This window comes from Polyodon spathula, chromosome 2, assembly GCF_017654505.1.
Source record: "Polyodon spathula isolate WHYD16114869_AA chromosome 2, ASM1765450v1, whole genome shotgun sequence".
Classification (NCBI taxonomy): domain Eukaryota; kingdom Metazoa; phylum Chordata; class Actinopteri; order Acipenseriformes; family Polyodontidae; genus Polyodon; species Polyodon spathula.
The window spans coordinates 108,189,642-108,211,309 of NC_054535.1; the positions used below are offsets into that span (position 1 = coordinate 108,189,642).

General features: G+C 42.8%; 2 protein-coding genes across 3 annotated transcripts; one reads left to right on the forward strand and one right to left on the reverse strand.

The window, feature by feature from the left end:
- Nucleotides 1–2,699: 2,699 nt before the first annotated feature.
- On the reverse strand, nt 2,700–15,198 carry LOC121307136 (kinesin-like protein KIF24). Its single transcript, XM_041239270.1, has 13 exons — nt 14,416–15,198; nt 13,971–14,154; nt 13,528–13,625; nt 12,943–13,158; nt 12,354–12,441; nt 11,785–11,906; nt 11,224–11,329; nt 10,567–10,638; nt 7,803–7,912; nt 5,700–7,618; nt 4,434–5,139; nt 3,513–3,606; nt 2,700–3,031 (listed from the first exon to the last, which is right to left on the reverse strand). The coding sequence occupies exons 1-13, from the start codon at nt 14,955–14,957 to the stop codon at nt 2,912–2,914; spliced, it is 4,377 nt and encodes a 1,458-aa protein (XP_041095204.1). The 5' UTR covers nt 14,958–15,198; the 3' UTR covers nt 2,700–2,911.
- A 3,060-nt stretch (nt 15,199–18,258) lies between these two features.
- nudt2 (nudix (nucleoside diphosphate linked moiety X)-type motif 2) lies at nt 18,259–21,407 on the forward strand. Of its 2 annotated transcripts, none has more exons than XM_041239283.1 (3): nt 18,259–18,451; nt 20,061–20,277; nt 21,079–21,407. In XM_041239283.1, the coding sequence occupies exons 1-3, from the start codon at nt 18,353–18,355 to the stop codon at nt 21,399–21,401; spliced, it is 639 nt and encodes a 212-aa protein (XP_041095217.1). In that variant the 5' UTR covers nt 18,259–18,352; the 3' UTR covers nt 21,402–21,407. The 2 variants fall into 2 exon arrangements, with proteins under 2 accessions (XP_041095217.1, XP_041095225.1); XM_041239291.1 differs by having other exon boundaries at nt 18,368–18,451; nt 20,135–20,277.
- The last annotated feature ends 261 nt before the right edge of the window (nt 21,408–21,668 follow it).

Below are 21,668 nucleotides of genomic sequence, written 5' to 3' on the forward strand. Positions count from 1 at the left end.
TACTACTACTATGACTACTATTATTATTCTTCATATTACCTCCGTCTCCAATCCCGTTCTCCACTCACCGAACACACAACCCCGAGTGAGTGAAAACATGCAGCTTTTATGCAGCTGTACCGAGACTCGATTGCTAATCAATCATTCAATTGGAGTCTCGGTACAACTGCACGTGAATTAATAAAGTGCAATTCCCCGTGCTCACATATTATTACATTTTACCTGCACGTGAAGTGCTGTGCAATCCTCGTGTCTAAATACAAATATACATTTTAAACACGTGTGTTACAGACCCGTTTATTTCCCGTGTACCAATGACTATACACCAACATTAACATACAACACAAAATTCTTTGCCACAGACAGTGATATTGCAAAGTCTATTAGAAAGAACTGTGCATTTTCATTAGTGTGAGATGTCAGCATGGTACTACAGAGGGTCCTCCCTGGCATTTTATAAATAAAATTACACCGAAGAAGCTTGAACTCACTGTGAGCCTCTGCAAGTCCTCTCAGCCAGTGTGGCAAAGCTCAGGAAACCACTTGAACTCTCATCAGATGTGCAAATGACTGGTCTTGATACCACTCCTCTCTTATCTCTTGTGCCATGAATCCTGCTTTTAATGCATTAAAGAGTTTCTATTGCAAACTGGAGATACCAAAATACACTTCACAGTACAAATGCTGCATCTGTGTGCTCGTTATGCTAAAGACCCTTCATCATTGTTCTGTAGCTTGTTTAGCTTTCCAGACTTTTAATTACTGTATGTGAAGCTGACCTGTGCAACATGTATTCAGATCACACTTAAATCCTATATGCTGCAAAGGAAGTTCAATATGTGAAGACCTTAAAAAAGGTGTGGAAAGCTGCAGCAGAATGAGAATGGGCTTGCAAGAAAGTTATCATGCTTAGAACAGGCATGGACAGGTTCCTTTTATCTACTTTAATTCCTGCAATAAAATGATTCAAACAAGTAAATCAACATGTACATTTTGGGTTATTATTTTCATAAATAATTTTTACTTGACACAATCATCATTTTTAGTATTCTATATGGTAGTGTCAAAATATTTAATAAACTCCATATTTAATAATAAATGCAAAACATAAAACAGTGCTTATCCAGAACAGTATAGTTAGGTGTACTGCAAAGAATTTACAAATAGGAAGGCACATTGTTTTAGTCCTGTAGGGCTCCATGGGTATTCAGTCATTTTAAACACATCCACTAGAAAGCTGAATACAGTCCGAGATTACCCTTGCATTGCATCTCCTCCTAGCGGCTGATGAGTTAATAATATTTACCACTCAATTACAGGGCTAGCTCTTAAATTGTAGGGTAAGAGATTCGTCTTTAAATTGCCTCGTTTGTGTCCAGCCCTTGCCTTTCAATTCAATGGGCTGAGATGCCAATTAATTACACCTTTACAAGACTGAAAATGTGGCATACACAGCAAAACATGTTTCTAACTTCTCTACAGAGCCCAGGTGTTGGATTGGGGTGTTTTAGGGCAGGACAAAGCTATGTAGAAACAACTAGTTAATCAACCTGTCACAAAAAGCTGAAAACCTTCAACCTGAGCAATGCACTCAAAAGTGACCCTGGTGGTGATAAGCTGGCTGAAGTATCCTGCTGCTTCTAAGCAAAAGATACCAGTTACTGCATGATTATATGACACAACCCCCCTCCTAGTATTAAAACCTGGACTGCCTCAGATTTGATCTCATACGCTGGAATATCTGTGTTTTTCTCACTTAACTAACTCTCATCTGATTTTACTGTATAATTACCCACCTTCCTCTGTGCTTGAGCCAGTGCCAGTTTACCCAAGGCATTGGAAGTGGCAACATTACACAGAGATCGAGGTAGCCCTGGTGACCTTAACTTTTGTCACAAAATTACACAGGTTAGGTAGATGCTAGCAGTGCTTTAAAATGTAAGCAGCTTTCGATTTCTCTTTTAGAAATCGGGATTTGTGACATTATTTTAGCAACGGCTGAAGAATCATCTCTAATCATCGTGTTCCAGTCTAACGGTGGGCTCTGTAAGATCAGCGCACGTTCACACAGCAAAGGTGCAGCTGAACTGATTTGAAATGGCATGTATTTAAAGACTTGCCTTGGTTTAAATATTTTAAAGCGGCTTCAGGTATCAAACCCAGATTCCAGTTTCTAGCCTTGAAATGTTTTGCTTTCACACCACCGCAGCAGCACTAAATCATAAGCTTACATGCTGCAAGGTTTACCAAGGCTTGAATGTACATCTATGTTTATCCGCTACAGTACATATACACACAATACATTACACATTGATCATATCAGACACAGAAATTAACAGGGAAAATAGAACATTTAACTTCCTGAGCAGCGACAGAGTTGTACGACTGATTACACCGTGTAACAAATTATTTATTTATTTTTGTTCCTGGGTAATAAGTGTTATTTCCTAATTGCTTATGCCTGTATTTACAGTATAATCACAAATCTCGAAAAACTACTCACTTCTAAATCTTTTGTAGTCATTTTTGTATTACTTTAGTATAAATACATGTTAATTTGGATTCATGTTGTTTTTTTCTGACTATGTGAACGAAAAGACACACATTTGCCCGTTTTCCCATTGGAAATAGTGATATTTTGAAATATCACTGTCATGATTACAAAAGCAAAGTTTGTGGGGAATAATAGCCATTTTCTATACTTTTGAGGCATAAGCAATTAGGAAATAACACTTACTACCCAGGAACAAAAATTGTGTTATATAGTGTTATACACACTTTAGGTTGTAAAAGGTGTTCAGTACGTATACGAGATTAGATCACCAAATATGTGTGCGACACACTGCCACACTGATGCACCGTGCAGGGGCTGTGAGCTGGATTCACACAGAGCTGGAGGGTCCCAGGCTGGTTAAGGGCCCCCAGCCCCAGGGTAGGTGAGGTAGAGTTGGAGCTGAGCCCGGATGCTGCGTATACTCTTTGCTTTCTGCACCATGATCTCCTCCAGCTTCAGAGCATAGTCTGTGAAGTCCTGGGGAAACAGAGGGAGAGATAGAAGCAAATAAACTATGCAACCTAATGCTAATAACCTAATTTTTATATATATATGAGTTCCCCATTTTTTTTTATTTTTTTTTTTTACCTTCTTTTCGTACCAGCTTTAGAATGTTTTAATTATATATTTCACCACTGCAATTCCCCACAATAGCTCTGCAGGACTTACGGTCAGTGAGTGTCCTCCAATCCCACAACCAAGCCAATTGCCTCTTTACTCCCAGGAATCCCCAGTGAAGGTGGACTCAAAGCTGCACTACCCTGACTGTATAACTCACCCTGCACTCAACATGGACATGCCTTTACCAGGGACCCCAACAACCTTACACCTTATTAGAGAACAGGATGTGCTCTTAACAGTTACTATGAAAGAGGCCGACAATTGTGGTAAAAGGGAGTGGTGGAATCCTAACTGAACCACTGACCAAAATGGTATAAGGAGGCATCGGGACTCTTACCAATCCTGGCAGCTGACTCAGTAGAGCCTCCTCCCTCTGCATCAGAGTGTCCATCTCCTCCATCTCTTCACAGTGTGCCTGGACAACCAGCCTCCTGGGAATCAACCATCACAAGCATTAGGACCACTTTGCTCACTCTGATCCTTACCAACCCACAGCTGTGTGACTGACGACTAGAATCATTTGACAAAGGGCTTGGTTAACCCAGTCCCTCAACCACTGATCAGGCTTGACACAGTGTGTCAGTACCTCTGTGTGTCCTATAATCGAGTGCTTAAAGTTATGGACAACACAGGAAGCAGTACAGATCATATGACATTTATATGAAAGTTAAATCATACATATGACAATACTTTGAAAAAGATTATTATAAAATACAATAAATGTCTATTATTATTATTATTTATTATTATTATTACTATTATTATTACTATTATTATTATTTGTTTATTTAGCAGGCACCTTTATCCAAGGCAACTTACAGAGTCTATCCTAACATTAATGTTTAAAATAAATGTTGCCAGACACTAAGGCATCAATATTTGACGAAGAAGTCTTGGTTCTTATCAATAACACAACAAAATGTGAAAAGATCTTTGGTAACAGCTTCGGCCTCACTGACAGGATAGTAATAAAATGGCAGCCTCTGATATCAGCAGGGAATGCACTCTCCTAGATTTGGGATTTCTGGAAGTTGAACAGCACAAATTATCCAAATGTCGTCAATTGTTCTCCAGCTTTGAGAAAAGCGAGCATAGAAGGTGTGTCTATTTATAATGGCTGTCTTGACCTATTTCTGTTGTGCATGTCCATAATGGATCATTGGTTCTACGTCTATCTTTCAGAATCTAAAAAGGTCAGGATGGAGTCAAGCTTGTAGAGATTCTCAAACTTTCCAACAATAGTAAAACAGAAACGTACTGTGCCTTTCCCAGGGCTTCCAGTTGCTGGTCAGTGATCTGCAGCGGGTGCCTGGCTCCTGTGTGTGCGGAGAGCCACTGCCAGCCTGTCTCCTCGTCAGGGCTCTGGGGACGAGATCCCTGCTCCGGTCTGATGGGAGAGGTGGAGTCCAGCTCTGCACAGACCATGTATCTGGACTGGGTGAAAGTGTTCTGAAGCACCTCCCTCCTGCTTGGCTCCACTGCTGCTGGGCTGCTTTCCGTTTCCTCCATCGAGTCCTGTTCACCCTGAGGTGCTGGCCCTGAAGCGCTGCCGTTTTTTGCAGCATCGAACTTTGGTCTGCCCAGATCGTCTCTGCCGAGGCTATGTAGCTCTAGTTCAGTCTGGTCCTGCAGTGTTGACAGCAAAGTGACTACAGTCGTCTCTGGGGCCCTCCAGTAGTGGCTCTCTGGAGGTGCAGTGTAGAGACAGCTACTCTTGTTTGTGACTTCTCCTTGTTCTTTAGTCTCAGCATTGCCACTTACACAGCCTCCTGCGCAGGGCTGGTAGTGCCTGCTGCTTGAGCCCTCTGGAGTGCTGAGTAGGCTCTCATTGAAGCTGCCTGTACTACTGATCAAGTTTTGGGAGGGCTTTTCTTTGTTCCCTAGGACTATGCCTTGTCCCAGTCCCTCCGGTTCCACTTCTAGTCCAAATGTATCATTGATTGTCACAAAACCCTGGGGAGAGCCTGAAACAGTAAAAAACAGATTACTAACGGGTGTGGAGTCTTATGATTGAAAACTATTTCCCTGAGTGTTGACAAAAACAACAGTCAGTGGGCAATAATACCCAAACTAACGGTCTTTATTGCTCACTGGAAGTTGCTCTCTCAACCCCAAAGGGGGCTGTTTTCCACTATAAGGTGAAAACTGTAGTCAATATTACTATTGACCGCTAGTGTAACTTTTGGCCGGTTTGTGGGCAACAGCACAAATTACGTGACATATTAGCCAATAGGGTTTCAACCAAAAGTTTACTTTATGTAACTACATTCAGTTTAGTTGTTCCTTTATTCACTAAGGTTTTTCCTAAGATATTTAAATGAATGCAGCGAGGTTTAAAGTCAAGATAAAGAACCACCACACGACAAGCACCATTTTGTAAATTTCACAGTGAAGCAAAATTGTGGCTTCATTTTCCTCCTCACAGGGATATAGTGGAGGCGTCCAGACAATATACAAGAGTTGGACCCAGAATCTCCTTTCTTTAAATCACCAGATAAACATGTGTACTTAAAAACTAGCTCACCATTAACAGAGGAAATGGTTGTGTCCAGGCCAGGTTTCAGGTATAACTGCCCCCTCTGCTGCTCTGGTGCTGCTGATTCTGGCTTCCAGCGCCTCTCTGACCTTGGGGATGGCTCCAGAGAGGAATTTGGATCTCGAGCTAGTCCCTCGGGTGCCCCTTCCCTGGAATTCTTTGGCGTGGATGTCCCTCCCTGAACAAGAAGTCTGTCGGGAGTCAGGGGACCGCAGTGGAAAACAGAATCTGAAGCTGCCGTCCTTTCAATGTCCAGGAGGGATACCGTTAGGGGGGCCATCATCCCCGAGGAAGAATCTTTAGAATCGTGTATCTCAACCTGATTTTCTGTCTCTGACAAGGGTTGGGAATCAGGTTTATTGTTCATCCCTGGTACAGATGTTGATCCAACAATTCCCATCAAACTCCCCATTTCTGATTTGGCAAAGCCGGTCCCGGTTGGTGGTATATTGGAGCACGTTTCCTGAAGAGGAAGCACAGAGGCTCCTGCACTCACTTCTCGCCCATCTTGCATGACGAATGAGTTCATCTGCTTTTGATCAGCCGACAGGTCGTTGAAGTTGTCCTCTGGGAAGCTGTGATCCTCCTCTTGGCAGAAGGGTTTCTCTGCCCTGTTATCGCTGCACGATCTGTATCTGGCATAATCTTCCTCTGTGTTCCACTCGGCGTGGTTGGAGCAGTCTTTAGCCTGGTCCTCCCAGTGCTCTCTCTCCAGCCTCCAGCTCTCATAGAATGCCAGATCATCTAGATCACCGTCTTCCCTTTTCCCACTCTGTCCGAACTCATAATCTTCTCCATATCTTTGCTCTCGATCAAACTCTCCTTGGTATTTGAAGCTTTCCCCGAACCTGTAGTCATCTTCCTGGTATCCAAGATCTTTTCCTGGAAATACGTGCGCATCTTCGCTACTGGACTGTTCTGCGTTCTCCAGGTGGTCAGCATTGCTCCAGAGGGTTGTCGGCTTTGCGCTGGGAAGGAAGACGAAGGAATCATGACTGCCGTCACTGTGGCTACCCCCACCACTAGCTTTGCTGCTCTCAGCACCCCCAACCCTGAAGTGCATGAGAGAACCCTGGCTGCTGCTGCTGTTTCTCCTCTCTTGTTCTGTCTCCCCCAGACAATGCCTCTGGTAATTCTTACTGTTTGTATCCTGCCCCTGCGCTGCTCTCATCCCCTCTGCCCTGTAGAGAGCTAGCAGGCTCTCCAGGGGTTGATAGGGCAGCTTCTGCTGCAGTATGGGAGGTGGCTGGAGCTGCTGCAGCTGCTGGTGGTAGATTCTCAGGTGCTGCTCCCGCTCCTTCTGCTCTCGGTACATATCTGCGTAGCTGGCATCTGAGTGCTGGGGGCCCCGTCCACTCGGATTCTCCTCCAGTGCCCCCTGGACAGAGGAACGGTCCCTGGATCTCTCTCTGGTAACAGTTTTCTTTAAAACAGGCCGCGCTCCCTGTAATTTCTGAGCTGCTGTCGCATTGACCTTTGTGTAATGCCCTTTAATAAAATCTGTGTTCTTTACGCAAGAGTCAGTCCTTCTAACTGCATGTGCTCCGGACCTTAGTTCTGCCACATCTTCCCTTCTTCTGCCTCCTCTCAATGTCCCCTTCTCAGGGGTTGTCTGCTCCAGCCAGGCCTCCTTCACAGTCCTTTGGGTCCTCCAGGTAGTCACAGCCTCCTCCTCTGGTGTGGAGCAGAGGAGGACTCTGCTCGGCTGGAACAGAACCTGGGTGTGTCTTGGCTGCGGCTGAGCGAACTGCTTCACCCCTCTGTCCCCCAAGAGCTTCACATTCTTAGGCGAGTTCCTCTCCCGGCAGGAGTTCTTGTTGCGTTTTGGAGACGGGCTTCCCACTGGCCTTCCTGCTTTGTAAAGGTGACCTGGGGAATGTTTCATGCCTCTCTTCAGCTCCTTAACCCTTACAGAATGAAAAAAAATGTAAACAAAAGTAATGCGAACATACTACGTGTCTCTTTGGGAGCTTCAAGGGACGGGTACCATGTCGATATATATGCTAGTGGTTTAGAGCCATGTTACTGTAGTGGCACAGTCTCGCGGGTTTTACACTGAAAGTAAAGAAGACAGCACAGAGCTGTGCTTACCTGTCTGCGTAACGTAAAGTGTTAAGAGTGTGTTCTGTGGCTATGTGGCTGGGTGAGATGTTAGCAATCATACAGGTCTTTGAATTTCCAATAAATGAGTCTTTCAGTACCTGGAGAAGAACATACAAAATAAATCACATTAAACCCTCTGAAGTCAGATTCATGACAGCATTCAATGCTTTTAAAAGAGAACTGTTTCATAATTCTCCAAATTGAAAAGGTCACGTAAAATCTAGTACTTTTAAACAAGGAACAAGGAAGATGATAAAAACTAGATGTATGGACCTTTTGGGGCACCACCAGGCCGTCTGAAGAATGCACTGAGTTCAGAGGTCGTCACACTAGACTACACACACAGACACACACACACACACTAAATTAAATACTTATAGTATATGATAACAGAAAAATGTGTTGTACCTTTGCCATTGGTTATGCGTCAGAGAAAGAGGAGGTGCATCATCTATACAGAAGGGTATTTAATGTCATGCAAACATTGCAATGATGAGTATTCTGTTTGTCCTGTACCTGGGACCAGACTCCCTGCACATTTCAATAAACCTGGCAACTGATTGAAGAAAAGGACTCTGTGCATTTTCTTGAATCTACTTAATCACCATCATTTTTTTTAAGTTACTTCAGTTAATAAAACCGGATTACTGTGTCTTGAAATTGTGAGTTTGGTACTCACCCTCTCAGTGTCTCTGGGAAATACAGCGGCTCTCAAAAACATTCACCCCCTTGGACTTTTACACATTTTATTGTGTTACAACATGGAATCAAAATGGATTTAATTAGGAGTTTTTGCCACTGATCAACACAAAAAAAGTCTATAATGCAAAGTGAAAAATAAAATCTACAAATTGTTCTAAATTAATTACAAATATAAAACAGAAAATAATTGATTGCATAAGTATTCACCCCCTTTGCTATGACACATCTAAATAAGCTCTGGTGCAACCAACTGTCTTTAGAAGTCACATAATTAATTGAATGGAGTCCACCTGTGTGCAATTAAGGTGTTTCACATGATTTCAGGTTAAATACACCTGTCTCTGGGAGGTCCCACAGTTGGTTAGTACATTTCCTAATAAAAACTACATCATGAAGACGAAGGAACATTCAAAGCAAATTCGGAATAGGGTTCTTCAAAAGCATCAATCAGGGGTAGGATATAAGAACATTTCCAAGGCATTAAATATCCCCCGGAGCACAGTAAAGTCCACTATTAAGAAATGGAGAGAATATGGCACAACTGTGAATCTGTCTAGAACAGGCCGTCCTCAAAAACTGAGTATCCGGGCGAGAAGGGCACTAGTCAGGGAGGCCACCAAGAGGCCTATGGTAACTCTAAGGTGTTACAGTCTTCCACGGCTGAGCTGGGAGACACTGTGCATATGGCAATAGACTGGGTGCTTCACAAAACTGGCCTTTATGGGAGAGTGGCAAAAATAAATCCATTGTTGAATAAAATTCACATCAAATCTCGGCTAGAGTTTGCCAGAAGGCATGTGGGAGACTCTGAGACCAAGTGGAAGAAGATTCTGTGATCTGATTAGACCAAAATAGAGCTTTTTGGCCTCAGCGCTAAGCACTATGGTGGCAGCATTATGCTATCGGGATGCTTCTCTGCGTCAGGGCCTGGAAAGTTCGTGAAGATAGAGGGCAAAATGGATGCAGCAAAGTACAGAGAAATCGTGGAGGAAAACCTGCTGAAGTTTGCAAGAGACCTGGGACTTGGGAGAAGATTCATCTTCCAGCAGGACAATGACCCCAAACATATAGCCAAAGCCACACTAGAGTGGCTTAAAAACAAAAAAGTCAACGTCCTGGAGTGGCCACAGTCAAAGCCCAGACCTCAATCCAATTGAGAATATGTGGAAAGAGTTGAAAACTGCTGTTCACCAAAGGTCCCAATCCAACTTGATGGAGCTTGAACAATTTTGCAAAGAAGAATGAGCAAAAATTGCAGTGTCCAGATGTGCAAAGCTGGTAGAGACTTATCCAAATAGACTCATGGCTGTAATTGCTGCCAAAGGTGCCTCTACCAAATATTGACTCAAGGGGGTGAATACTTATGCAATCAATTATTTTCTGTTTTGTATCTGTAGTTACTATAGAACAATTTGTATATTTAATTTTTCACTTTGACATTATGAACTTGTTTTGTGTTGATCAGTGGCAAAAACTCCTAATTAAAATAAAATGTTTAAAAGTCCAAGGGGGTGAATACTTTTGAGAGCCACTGTATTAAGGAAAGTAGGCCTTGTTTTCTTACAGCCATTTCACAAAGTGCACAAATAAGATACTAGGGATGTGCATTTCTTTATAAAACAGGCTGTGTGATACTAAACAGGTAAGAAATTAAAACCTTGAATTAAAAAATAAAAATGTACACAATATAAAGCCCCTCGCCTCTCTGTCATATTCACTATGCCTGTGACTTTACAATTCAAACACAGTTAAACAGTTTAGCTTTATTTCTCTTCTTTTTCTTCTTCTCAGTTTTTTGCTATCTGTTAAATGATATTTACAGTAATATGTTTTACTTGAATTTCATAGGCGTTGTTACCAAAATTCTAAAAATACAAATTTAGATGAGAAATGGCATAACCCTGGCAGTGAGCCGGGAGACCCTTCTTGTAATATTAATGATGTTTCAGTTTGTATTTGTGGACATGCTGTTTTAATGATGGGTGGGGATGTGGATAAACCATCTATAGAGTCAAGCAAGGGTTTTACACCAGGATGGGAGGGCAGTTACCTGGGTCAGTTTGCTCTGTCTGAATGGCGTATGAGCGTGTTCCTGGTCCAGAGCTCGAATACACTCCTTCAGCTGAAGAACAAAACACACTCCTTTGTTACTGCACAGCTGTATCTAACCATATGTATCTTACCATATAAATGTTTTAAAATAATTTAGTTTTAATAAAAATTGACATGGAAAAGCTTCAAAACGTGTATGAATGTGTACCCACTGTATGTGTGGGATTAGAACTCATTTTAGTGGCATTTAGTCTGACAGTATTCATAACCAGAATAATTACTTTGTGAATGAAAACGACAGCAGCCATATCGTGGGAACAGACTTTGATTCAGAGGCTCACGCAGTCAGAAATTAGGTAGGATTTTACAATGTTAATCAGCAAATATATGCAGTAAGAACTAACTACTAAAACCCTGCTTGTTAAGATGAATTCTTCTTTATTTTACTGACTTTCTAAATAATGCTCCACATTGCGAAATGGATTTATGGTCTACAGTGCAATAAGTGAAACAGTAAATACATGTTTGTTATTTCAGTTACTTCGTGTTCCGATTCTAAAGGGAACATTGTATGCGTACTATTTCCTCCTAGTCGAACCCCCAGGTTTTTAGTATTTAAACAGGCTGCAGGGGAAAACGGAATGAACTCACTCACAGCTAACAGGCTCTGGTTAATTTCGGCTCCCTCCATCTTGGTCTGTTTGTCAGGGTCCCTGGCATCAGCCGCCCTCTCGCTGCCTGCCAGATCAATAAAAGAAATCCTGTGACCAAGAGAGAGCAGAGAAACGCAGCTTCACTGATAATGTCAAACACGCCAGCTGTGAGACACATAAGCTGCTAGCTCGGCAAAAAGCAGAAGGTAGGATATTAGTGACTCCCTGTAAACTACATCCTTCAATCACAGAGGTTCATTTCTGACCAAAGAGTTTACAAATCAAACAAAATATTATTTTTAAGCACTTTAACATGTTAAGATTACAAATTTCTTGTGCAGGCAATATTCTGAAAAAGGGAAAATGTGGTCCTTGGTGGATAAATAATGTGACTATATGCCCTTTCAAATGTTGACAAAAATTATTTCAAAAATAATAATAATAATAATAATAATAGTTTGTTTTGTTTTTTAAATCATCTTGGTGGGTAAAATACAATGAACCTTCAATGTGAGTATGTGCCCTCCGTGTCTGTGACTATGCCTATGGAAAGAGTCTCTTACCTCCCGTGCACCCTGGCGGCTGAGTCCTTGATCTGTACCTGGATGATGGCGTGTGAGCGAGAGGAGTCTGCGTTCACCCCGCTGGCTCCTGTGCTGCGCTCCTTACTACCCCACGAGATCACCTGCTCACACAGGGGGCACAGACACCGCTCAAACAGCTGCCACTTACCCTCTTCCAGTCCGCAGAGAGGTGATCAACAGCAACAGTGTATCGGCTCATAGCAAGCAAGCAATATGTCTACATGTGTATAGATGGAGCTCTGGTGGGGTCGGATTTTCTATTTTGGAGTCAGAAATACTGAAAAGAACTACACATTCAATGACAACACATGTCTTCCACCCCAAAAAAACATGTTATTGTTTGAATTGAACATATTGGACTATAGCACATACACGCTGTCAAATACACTTTATTCGACATCCTCTGATCAAGAAAGAAAACAAAAATCAACAACTCTAGCTGTAAACTCTGAAAGCTGAAGCTGAAATAGAGCTAAAAAGTAGAGCATGAAATAACAATTCAGATCCCGAGGTGTTTAGTGTTGATGGAGACAATAGAAAGAGATTACCTCCAGCAGCGTGTCCACCCCTGCCACTCTCTCCTCTCGCAGCCCCACTATCTGCACCACATGCTTCCCATCCTCCCTGGCAAACAGCCTGGAGAGGAGAGAGAACAGCAGCTTCAGGTTACTGCGCAATGCCACAGAGCCCACAAACCCCAAGAACTCTGCCCCATCCTCTACTAAAAGCTATACACATTAACCCAGTTTCTGGTAGTGCATATCTCAAACAAGAAGACACAATACAATAGTATATTTAACTCTCAAATAGATTGTACAAACCAAGCCCTCATGGAAAATCCCATAATGATATCATTCCCATTTCTCATATACAGTAAGGTTTTGTTACAAGTGTTAGGATCAAGCCATAAAGTCTTTGTTTATAGGTTATATATTTATGTATACACTATATATTTCTATATCTGTGTAAATCCTTAAATAAACACAGCATGTATACATGCTATATTTTGTTATAAGAGTTCACCTACAAATGTAAAGAATAAATAAATAGAAGGAAGCTGTTTCCACACACCCCTAACCGCTAGCCACATCATTTTAACTGGCCTAGCCTTCTCCTGCTATAGGAGATTCTTGGTACCGTTTCTTCCCGTCCAGCAGGTCGTAGAGCTGGCCGCAGTAGATCTCGAAGAAGCTGATGTAGACGTGGAGGTTGCGGCTGGGCTGCAGTGCCTCGAGCTGCTGGAAGATGTCCTTTGCAGCCAGAGCATAGAGCCCCGGGTTCTGCCGTGTCCCGATCATGGTGTGCGTCTTCCCAGAGCCTGTCTGTCCATATGCAAAGCAAGTAGCCTTCCCCCTGAAACAGGAAATCAGTAGGAATGTGTAACTGCAGCTCCACAAACTGTAGAATACCCCTAAATCTGTCTCTATACATGTACAATATGCTGCTTCTAGCATATCTAGTTTGTCGCAAAACAGAGTACAGTACATGATGTTTGAAAAAGACAGTGTTTTGAAACATTCGCCTAGGTTAAACACTACTTTAAACCTGAGAATGCACTTGTAACACTCTTACACCTTTGAATATAAAGAGAACAATGTCCTGTTATTACCACTAATTATGTGTGTCTGTGACATTGTAAGTACTGTAGGCTGACTTTCTAAACTGTGACAAATAAACCCAAGATGTCAAGAGATAGAAATGAAAGGAAGCGGAGGGTCGTACCCATTGAAGACATGATGGATTAGGGGATAGGCTGTCTTCATATACACATCCTGATTGGAGCAAGCATCGTCAAAAACGCCATCAAAATGAAACACATGCTGTAGAAAGGAGACAGGGGGTAAATGGTATTCCAAAACAGTGAACCTGCATGCATATAATAAGGGGCACTGTATGACTGTGGTGCAGAGCAGTACACAGTCTGTCTACGTGTTGGGAAGCTAGTCCTTGTGGGGGGACCCCCCCACCCCCACACACACACACACACTTTCTATAGGCATGTGTGATACTGGTTAGAAGCACTAGCTCCCAAACAAAACATTTAAAAAACTTCACTATTTTGATGTTTAAAACAGGTAGCGAAATAAGGAGCACTGTACATTAAAATAAAGAAAAATCCTACAAGTTACCAATCTAGCTAGTGGGAGTGGAGTGGAGTGAGGTACCTGCAGGATGTACTGGGTGAGGTCCACAGCCTCCTTCTTGTCTTGGATGAGAACGGTCCCGCTGTCCCGCGTGCTGACCACGTCCGCCTCCCCCCGACGCTCCTCTTGCATTCCCAGCGGCCGCTTCCGCACACACACACGGATCCTATCAGACTCCGCCCGGCCCCGCTCCCAGCTCGGCTTCCTGAAACACAGCCAGCCAGCACACGCTCTCAGGGTCGTTCCACACACTGAGGTCATCTGACAACGTAACGCAATCCCTCCTTTGATATGATTTATTTATGTTCCAGTACCAAGACAAGTGCTTATCTGTGTCAAAAGGCTTGTTTCACTGCAAAAATGCAATAAATTAAATATTCAACATGTTACCCCTAATCCCAGAACAACATTACTGCTGCTAACAGACAGGTACGTCAGGCACATAGAGGTATGTAATAATAGGTACCTAGTGGTGGAGTGTGGGACTCCGTAGTTGTATCCTGAGGTGGAGGAGCATGTTTCTCTCTCAAGGTGTACCTGTTCCTCCTCTGCTGCCCAAGCCTCCTCCAACCTGCCAGCCGGCCTGCTGTGAAGCCAGTCCCCTCTTGCCAGCGTGTGCCTGGGCGAGCGCTCCCTGCCCTCTTGCTTGCTTGTCTTGAAGTAGGCAGAGGAGGAGGAGGGAAGGCACCCTCTTGGCTCAGCTGGCTCACTCGTGGGCAAGGCGGTGAAGTCCAGCTGCCGGCGGGGAGTGGACCTGGTCAGTGTGGCCTGCCTGGGGGACTGAGGGTCGTGCTCCTCTCCACTCTTGTCACCCTGGAGAGCCTTGACGATCTGCACCAGCTCAAAGAGCCGGGTGCGGTCCTGCATGTCGTGCACGCCCAGCCGTGGATAGTCACTCATGGTGACCCGGGAGAGCTGCTGGGGCCAGCGCACACCCAGGGCTGTGAACTGAGGGTAGTAGCGCTGCAGACCGGCCTCGCTCAGACACTCGTACAGACACGTCGCCATCTTCACATCAACACCCGGGAGCAGAGGAGGGCTGCCAACAAACAGGACAAACTTCAGGAACAGGAAAAGGGTAGGACTTTCTGTCTAATAAGCCTGCCTCTTTTGGATATCTTCATCCCCCCTTTAAAAAAACAATTGTAGATCACTCTTGAACCTACTTTGTTTCACTCAGATTCCTTGGTAACTTGTTTATTAAAGTTTGTTTGATTTGTTAGCATCCAATTTAGTAAACTTTATTAATCCTCTTCACTCAGGAAGCCTAACACCTGTAACCTGTAACCATTCCTCATGACTAAATTCCCTGAGACATGGAATTCTTTCAGTAATCTAGTGTAGGGGTATTTACTGTAACAAGACACACGGATGCTTTACAGTTTAATTGATCCTTGTTACAGTATAAAAAGCTGTAATCTTACATTTCCTTTGCTAATCCCCTGGTCCTTGCAATAAGATACAGTTTAAATATAAATAAATTATTCCTATTGGTTTACATATTTAAAACAAACTCATAATCTCTGAATTCTGACAAAAAAATAAATCACTTACTTGCTTGCTTGCTTGCTTGAGTTTTATCTCTGGCCAAGCCTTGTGCTTTGCATGTTACTCTGAAAGTGATGTCAGACTGCAGCTCAGGCTATTGACTAGTGAAACCCAATCCCACTGCAATAAGATAAGCCAGCGCAGTTGCAGTGTTGTTTCAGGGCAGCTGCTGGATCATGCAAAGCAGGGCTGGGTATAGAGAATGCAGGCAGGACAACCTCTGATGCTGAATGTCAGCTGGTCTATGCAGACCAGACAACTGGTATAAAATAAAAAAAACACACAGCAGACACTAACTATTAGAAACTGTATGACAAGATCTCTAGTAGAACAGACCTCTAACTATGCAATGGAAAACAACAACAACAAAACACAATAATGCCACAATCAAAACGCTGAGTGGGCACTGTAAAAGTGGTGACTATACCAGTCAGCTGCTGTTTCGACTTGATAAAAGTTTGACAGTTGTCTGTTTCATATTCATCTTCAAGACCATATAAAGGGGCATTCCACAATAACTGTCTTATTCTTCTTAAATCTACTTATTTCAGCTCATTTTTCAGAAGTGCTTCAGTAGCAGATTAAATTTGGACTTCTCTTAATTTTAAATAAATAAATATAAATAAATTTAAATTTATATATATATATATATATATATATATATATATATATATATATATATATATATATATATATATATTTTTTATTTTTTGTGTTACAGAGAGGACAGGAGAAAAAAGTTTGATTTTTGTATTTCTTATTTCAAGTATAGACCACCTACAACAACACCCTGTGAATTTAAATTTAACCCTAAAGTCATATCTTCATCCTTTAATAAATACAAGTCCAAAACACCCAGTTCTTAACACATGTCATACAGCAGTCACACTTTACACTTTTACATTGTATCTACTCCATTGTGATAGGGTGTAAGGCCCTTTAGTTACTGCGTCTCAGAATCAGACAGCACAGCGTATGGAGATGTATGGAGGTCTGACCTGTCAGTCCCTACACAACACTGCCTTCCTACTCATTCTAGAGCGTAGAGGGTCCTACAAAATCCATCACTCTTTAACTGAACTGCCTGAAATAATGCTATAAACCTGTGAAATCCTTATCGAGGAAAGAAACCACACGACTTCCTACTGTAGCCTAGCATGGAATATTACTTGATAACTGCACGCCTAGTGAAAGCTAAGCATGCTGGGGTTTATTCCTGGTCCTAGCACTGAACCGAAGCTGGGTACTCATTATGAGCAATGTTATTAAATGGGCTCTCTCACTCTTAAACTGCCAGTCTCCTAATGAACAATGAGCTTCCTTGACTATTTCTAGACACATGTGTTTCTATTAACCTTCAAGGTGCAACAATACACAGTAAACAACCGCTACCCTGAGTGTTTCACACTGTCACAGGAAGCCACTCTCTGCTTATATTAGAATTGATTGCGTATGATTTACCTGGACATGAACTTGCACATTAGTCAATGTAACATAAATAAATAATCAAATGCAGGGTTATGGCAAGACCAGGACAAGCGCATATAAAGTAATGCTAAAGCGACCACGGGATGACCAGATCAGCTCGGTGTTTCAATGCAAGGTTTTAAATCAGGTACATATTTAACATGATCTTTTAGCAGTATAAAAACTTTGTTTTTGTAAACGAAATCATTTTAAGTACAATTTCTTTACTAACAGTAGCATCCCTTTTTAAAATGCATTTTTTCTATTAACTCACCTCCTTATTTCGGTTTGGACAGGCGGCTGTGTCACCGAGCCTTCATTTACTTTTGAAAAACTGGGAACCAGTTGACTTAAACCCCATATAGTTTGTAAATACTGTATCTTAATAAAGTCTTCTTCGGACTGGCAGTATTGAAAACCCAATATTATAAGCAACATTAATGACACATTATTTACCGTGCTGTTGACTGGCAGTGGACACTACCACTTACAGCCCGTTTACTGAGAATAGAAGTACATTTAAATGCTCAGTATAAGCTGCTTTGTTTTTTTGTGTCTTCGGTGCCCCTCGTTATATGTATATATATATAATATCTGTATATATAATAGAGCTAAATCATTCTCCCTTCCTCTTCCAAGAGCTGCCTGCTCTCAGGGATCCATGGCAACGCCGCGAAGCGTTTCAAACAACTGACTCCAAACTCGCGCCGCGACTCCCGCTCCCTGGTGGAGGGAGACAAACCAATCAGAGTGCAGAAATGGCGCGGAGGAGGAGGGGTTACAGCAAGTTAACCAATGAGAGATCACGGTCCTCTCTCTCACTGAGCCACTGCCGGCCAATCATTCTGGAACTATCCGCTCTATCCCTCGAGATCGAGGTCGCAGCATGACCAACCAGAACTGCAAAACAGATGGGCGGGTTCTCTCCGTTTTCAACCAGGTCCGATTTAGTAAAGTAATATGCGCGTATGATTCTGGAACGGGAGTGCGATCGTATAAGATCACATGCATGCGGGCTATTATAGAACTGAATAGAAATCACACAGTGCAATTCCATTACAATGCTTCAGCGTATTTTCAATGAATGTAATTGACATAATTTACCAAGCGGGCTGGTGCACTATAATTCACATATGTTAACCCCCGCGTCTTGCACTTCCAGCTGTGTAATCCTCGGGGCCAGGCGCACGGCTTCATCAGTATGCCTGTACCCAGGTATAAGGGGATGCGCTTATTCACTCGATTACACGGTAGTCGTCCAACGCACTCATTGGTGTTTCAATATAACCGGAAGCTTGCATGACGAGTAGACTTCCCCCCTTCATTCAGGAAGCGGTCTGGTTGGTGTGCTGTTTATTTGCATTTCTGATCATTATTTAATCGCGTTTATGCTGCCCGGCATTCGCTTGTGTGCATGTACCTTTGCACCATCGTGTAGCTTGCCGTGGCCGGGGTGCTCGCAGGTTCTGGGAAGGCGTTCTGATTCGGTGAGTTGATGGCATGCTGTCACTGCCTGTACCGGGTAGCTGCTTCACTTATCCATGTAGTCGGTATGTCACTAGCATATAAATTATGAAACTGAGTATATTCATCATTTATTCCAAACCAGTTCTTTGAAGACAATAGACCTGTGAAACAAATTAAGAGCAGAGTGCATTTCTCGAGCAACGATACCGTTCTGACTTACATGACCTTCAGTCAGTTTAACAAAGACAGTACCTCTTTGTTTTGAGCGCAGTAAGAGCTGTAGCTGTTAGTAATGAAGTGGTTATTTATGAGTCAGATGCCGGTATAATTAACTGTCCGTCCTGGGTATGGTGAGATAGAAGATTTGCAGCAAATTGCTTTCAGTAAGCCTGTAAACGTTCACATTGTTTTTGGATATAAATGCAGTTACTGCTTTGGTCTCGCAAATATAAGCTCATGTGCTGAAGATGATTGTCATGCAAGACGTGGGGATTGCTATAAAAATGGCATTACTGTCCTCTCGCACATTGTCACAGTAACATTGATAAGCCATGCAGGTGGTTGTCACAGTAACATTGATAAGCCATGCAGGTGGTTGTCACAGTAACATTGATAAGCCATGCAGGTGGTTGTCACAGTAACATTGATAAGCCATGCAGGTGGTTGTCACAGTAACATTGATAAGCCATGCAGGTGGTTGTCACAGTAACATTGATAAGCCATGCAGGTGGTTTTCACAGTAACATTGATAAGCCATGCAGGTGGTTTTCACAGTAACATTGATAAGCCATGCAGGTGGTTGTCACAGTAACATTGATAAGCCATGCAGGTGGTTGTCACAGTAACATTGATAAGCCATGCAGGTGGTTTTCACAGTAACATTGATAAGCCATGCAGGTGGTTGTCACAGTAACATTGATAAGCCATGCAGGTGGTTGTCACAGTAACATTGATAAGCCATGCAGGTGGTTTTCACAGTAACATTGATAAGCCATTCAGGTGGTTTTCACAGTAACATTGATAAGCCATGCAGGTGGTTGTCACAGTAACAGTGATAAGCCATGCAGGTGGTTTTCACAGTAACATTGATAAGCCATTCAGGTGGTTTTCACAGTAACATTGATAAGCCATGCAGGTGGTTTTCACAGTAACATTGATAAGCCATGCAGGTGGTTGTCACAGTAACATTGATAAGCCATGCAGGTGGTTGTCAGAGTAACAGTGATAAGCCATGCAGGTGGTTTTCACAGTAACATTGATAAGCCATGCAGGTGGATTTCTCTACGTTTTTCAGGCATTGTTTTTATTTTCTATTTTTCTAAAACTCGAAGGGTGGCCTTTGTTGTAACTCTCAAATCTAAAGGACAGCTCCCAAACAGAAGCATAGTCAGACTTTGTCCAGGGCTGAGATGGGTGCTGTGTTATGGCAGGTGCTTCTGTAGCTTTCCCAAGACTGGGTACTGCTGTTTCAGAGAGATTTCTGAGTACTGCTGTTTCAGAGAGATTTCTGAGTACTGCTGTTTCAGAGAGATTTCTGAGTACTGCTGTTTCAGAGAGATTTCTGAGTACTGCTGTTTCAGAGAGATGACTCCCAGTGGGGCAGCCCTTACCTATAACTCTTTTTGGCAGGTCCAGTGTTGTCAAAGGCTGGCAGGCACTCCAGGGCTCCTCTTGACCCCAGACTGTTTCTCTGTCTTCTGTAGTTTGCTGAGGGTTATGGCTTTAAGGGCATGCGGCCTCATCATATGCAGAAGGCTGAGTGGGAGTGCACTGAAGAGGGGAGAGGAAGTAGAATTCCTGCTGCTTCAGACCTCTTATGGGAAACATCACTGGACTCCCCCCAAAGGTAACATCTAGCTGCACGGCACTGAGGCAAGGGGAGGGACTAAAGGGTCCTTTATAATCCCACAGGACACAAGGGCAGGTCTGAAAAGAAACATATCCCAATTATAAACATGACTACGGGCCATTCTTCAATCTTTTAATTGGTTAATGTAACAATTCAACTGAAAACTGGCGATTTGTCAAATGCCTGATTTACTTTTCCTATTTAATGTGTGATCATCACTAGAGAAAACGTAGTTGTGAATTGTGTAACAGGCAGTCGTGTGGTTTTGCTGCATGTTGATCCAGCATTGTTTTGGGAGTGTGGATAGGGTAAAGTAGAATAAGGAGAATGGTGGGTTAGTTAAATAATACAGAGCTTTGGAATCCACAGTAGTCAATTTTTCATCTTCCAAACTGAAAGTCAATGTAATAGTCAAAACCAACATGGTTTTATTGCTAAGAAGGGTGGCATATCAATGGCATTTTAAATGAATAAGTTTAATTAGAAATGTTTCAACTTGATCCTCTACATTAGCCACGTGTTATAAATGTTAGGGACCCTAAAAGGTTTTTTTTTCTAGTGTTTTTCAATAAACTTTTAATAAAGTGATGACAGGAGTTTTGAGTAGATGTCTTTCTCAGTGAAACGGTTGTCATTACTTACTCAGTTTCTTTTAGTATTTGTAAGTGTAGCACTAATGAGTGTTTAGTAGTTATGGGTGATTGATCAAATTCAGGCAGACTGTCCCAAGATAAAGCAATTGAGCTGAGCCAAGGCAGGAATTCAGTTCTTCAGTGACCCTCCAGCCTCCCCTCCTAGGACACGTGGACCCCGGGGAGGATGACCTGCAGACCGCTCTGAGGGAGACGCAGGAAGAGGCGGGGCTGGGGGTGGAGCACTTCCGCATTCTGGAGGGCTACAAGAAGGAGCTGCGCTACATGGTGAACAGCCAGCCCAAGACTGTGGTGTACTGGCTGGCGGAGCTGTGCGACAGCGGCACTTCAGTCCGTCTGTCCGAGGAGCACCAGGATTACCGCTGGCTGGGGGTGGAGGAGGCTTGCCAGCTCTCAGAGTATAAGGACTTGCAGGAAGCCTTGAGAGAGGCACACAGCTTTGTACTGAACAGACAAGAGCCACTCTGATCTACACAGACACACACACACACACACACACACACACCTGCCTGTCTACCGTACAGATCTGAATGTAGATTGGAAAGACTTCATTGCAGGTTTTGTCTGTAGCATGCTTATTGTATGTGAGTGTTACTGTACTAAACAAAAACATGTGTGCTTTGATAAATTTTATTTAAGAAAAAAAAAAATCTGGTAAAAAATCTTGTAATGAGAAGAAGAATAATAAATATTGGTGCCTGTACTATCCTTTAATTTGGCCTTATTAATTGTATT

What these genes read in the sequence shown, in the direction of transcription:
- LOC121307136 (XM_041239270.1), bottom strand. Translation starts at nt 14,957, where the DNA reads ATGGCGACGTGTCTGTACGAGTGTCTGAGCGAGGCCGGTCTGCAGCGC. An exon ending in ATCCATCATGTCTTCAATGG is followed by an intron (nt 13,159 to 13,527) that starts GTACGACCCTCC and finishes TTCCTGTTTCAG; the next exon opens with GGGGAAGGCTACTTGCTTTG. An exon ending in GACAGAGCAAACTGACCCAG is followed by an intron (nt 7,913 to 10,566) that starts GTAACTGCCCTC and finishes GTTCTTCTCCAG; the next exon opens with GTACTGAAAGACTCATTTAT.
- nudt2 (XM_041239283.1), top strand. Translation starts at nt 18,353, where the DNA reads ATGCTGCCCGGCATTCGCTTGTGTGCATGTACCTTTGCACCATCGTGT. An exon ending in TGGGAAGGCGTTCTGATTCG is followed by an intron (nt 18,452 to 20,060) that starts GTGAGTTGATGG and finishes TCTTTTTGGCAG; the next exon opens with GTCCAGTGTTGTCAAAGGCT. An exon ending in TCACTGGACTCCCCCCAAAG is followed by an intron (nt 20,278 to 21,078) that starts GTAACATCTAGC and finishes CTCCCCTCCTAG; the next exon opens with GACACGTGGACCCCGGGGAG.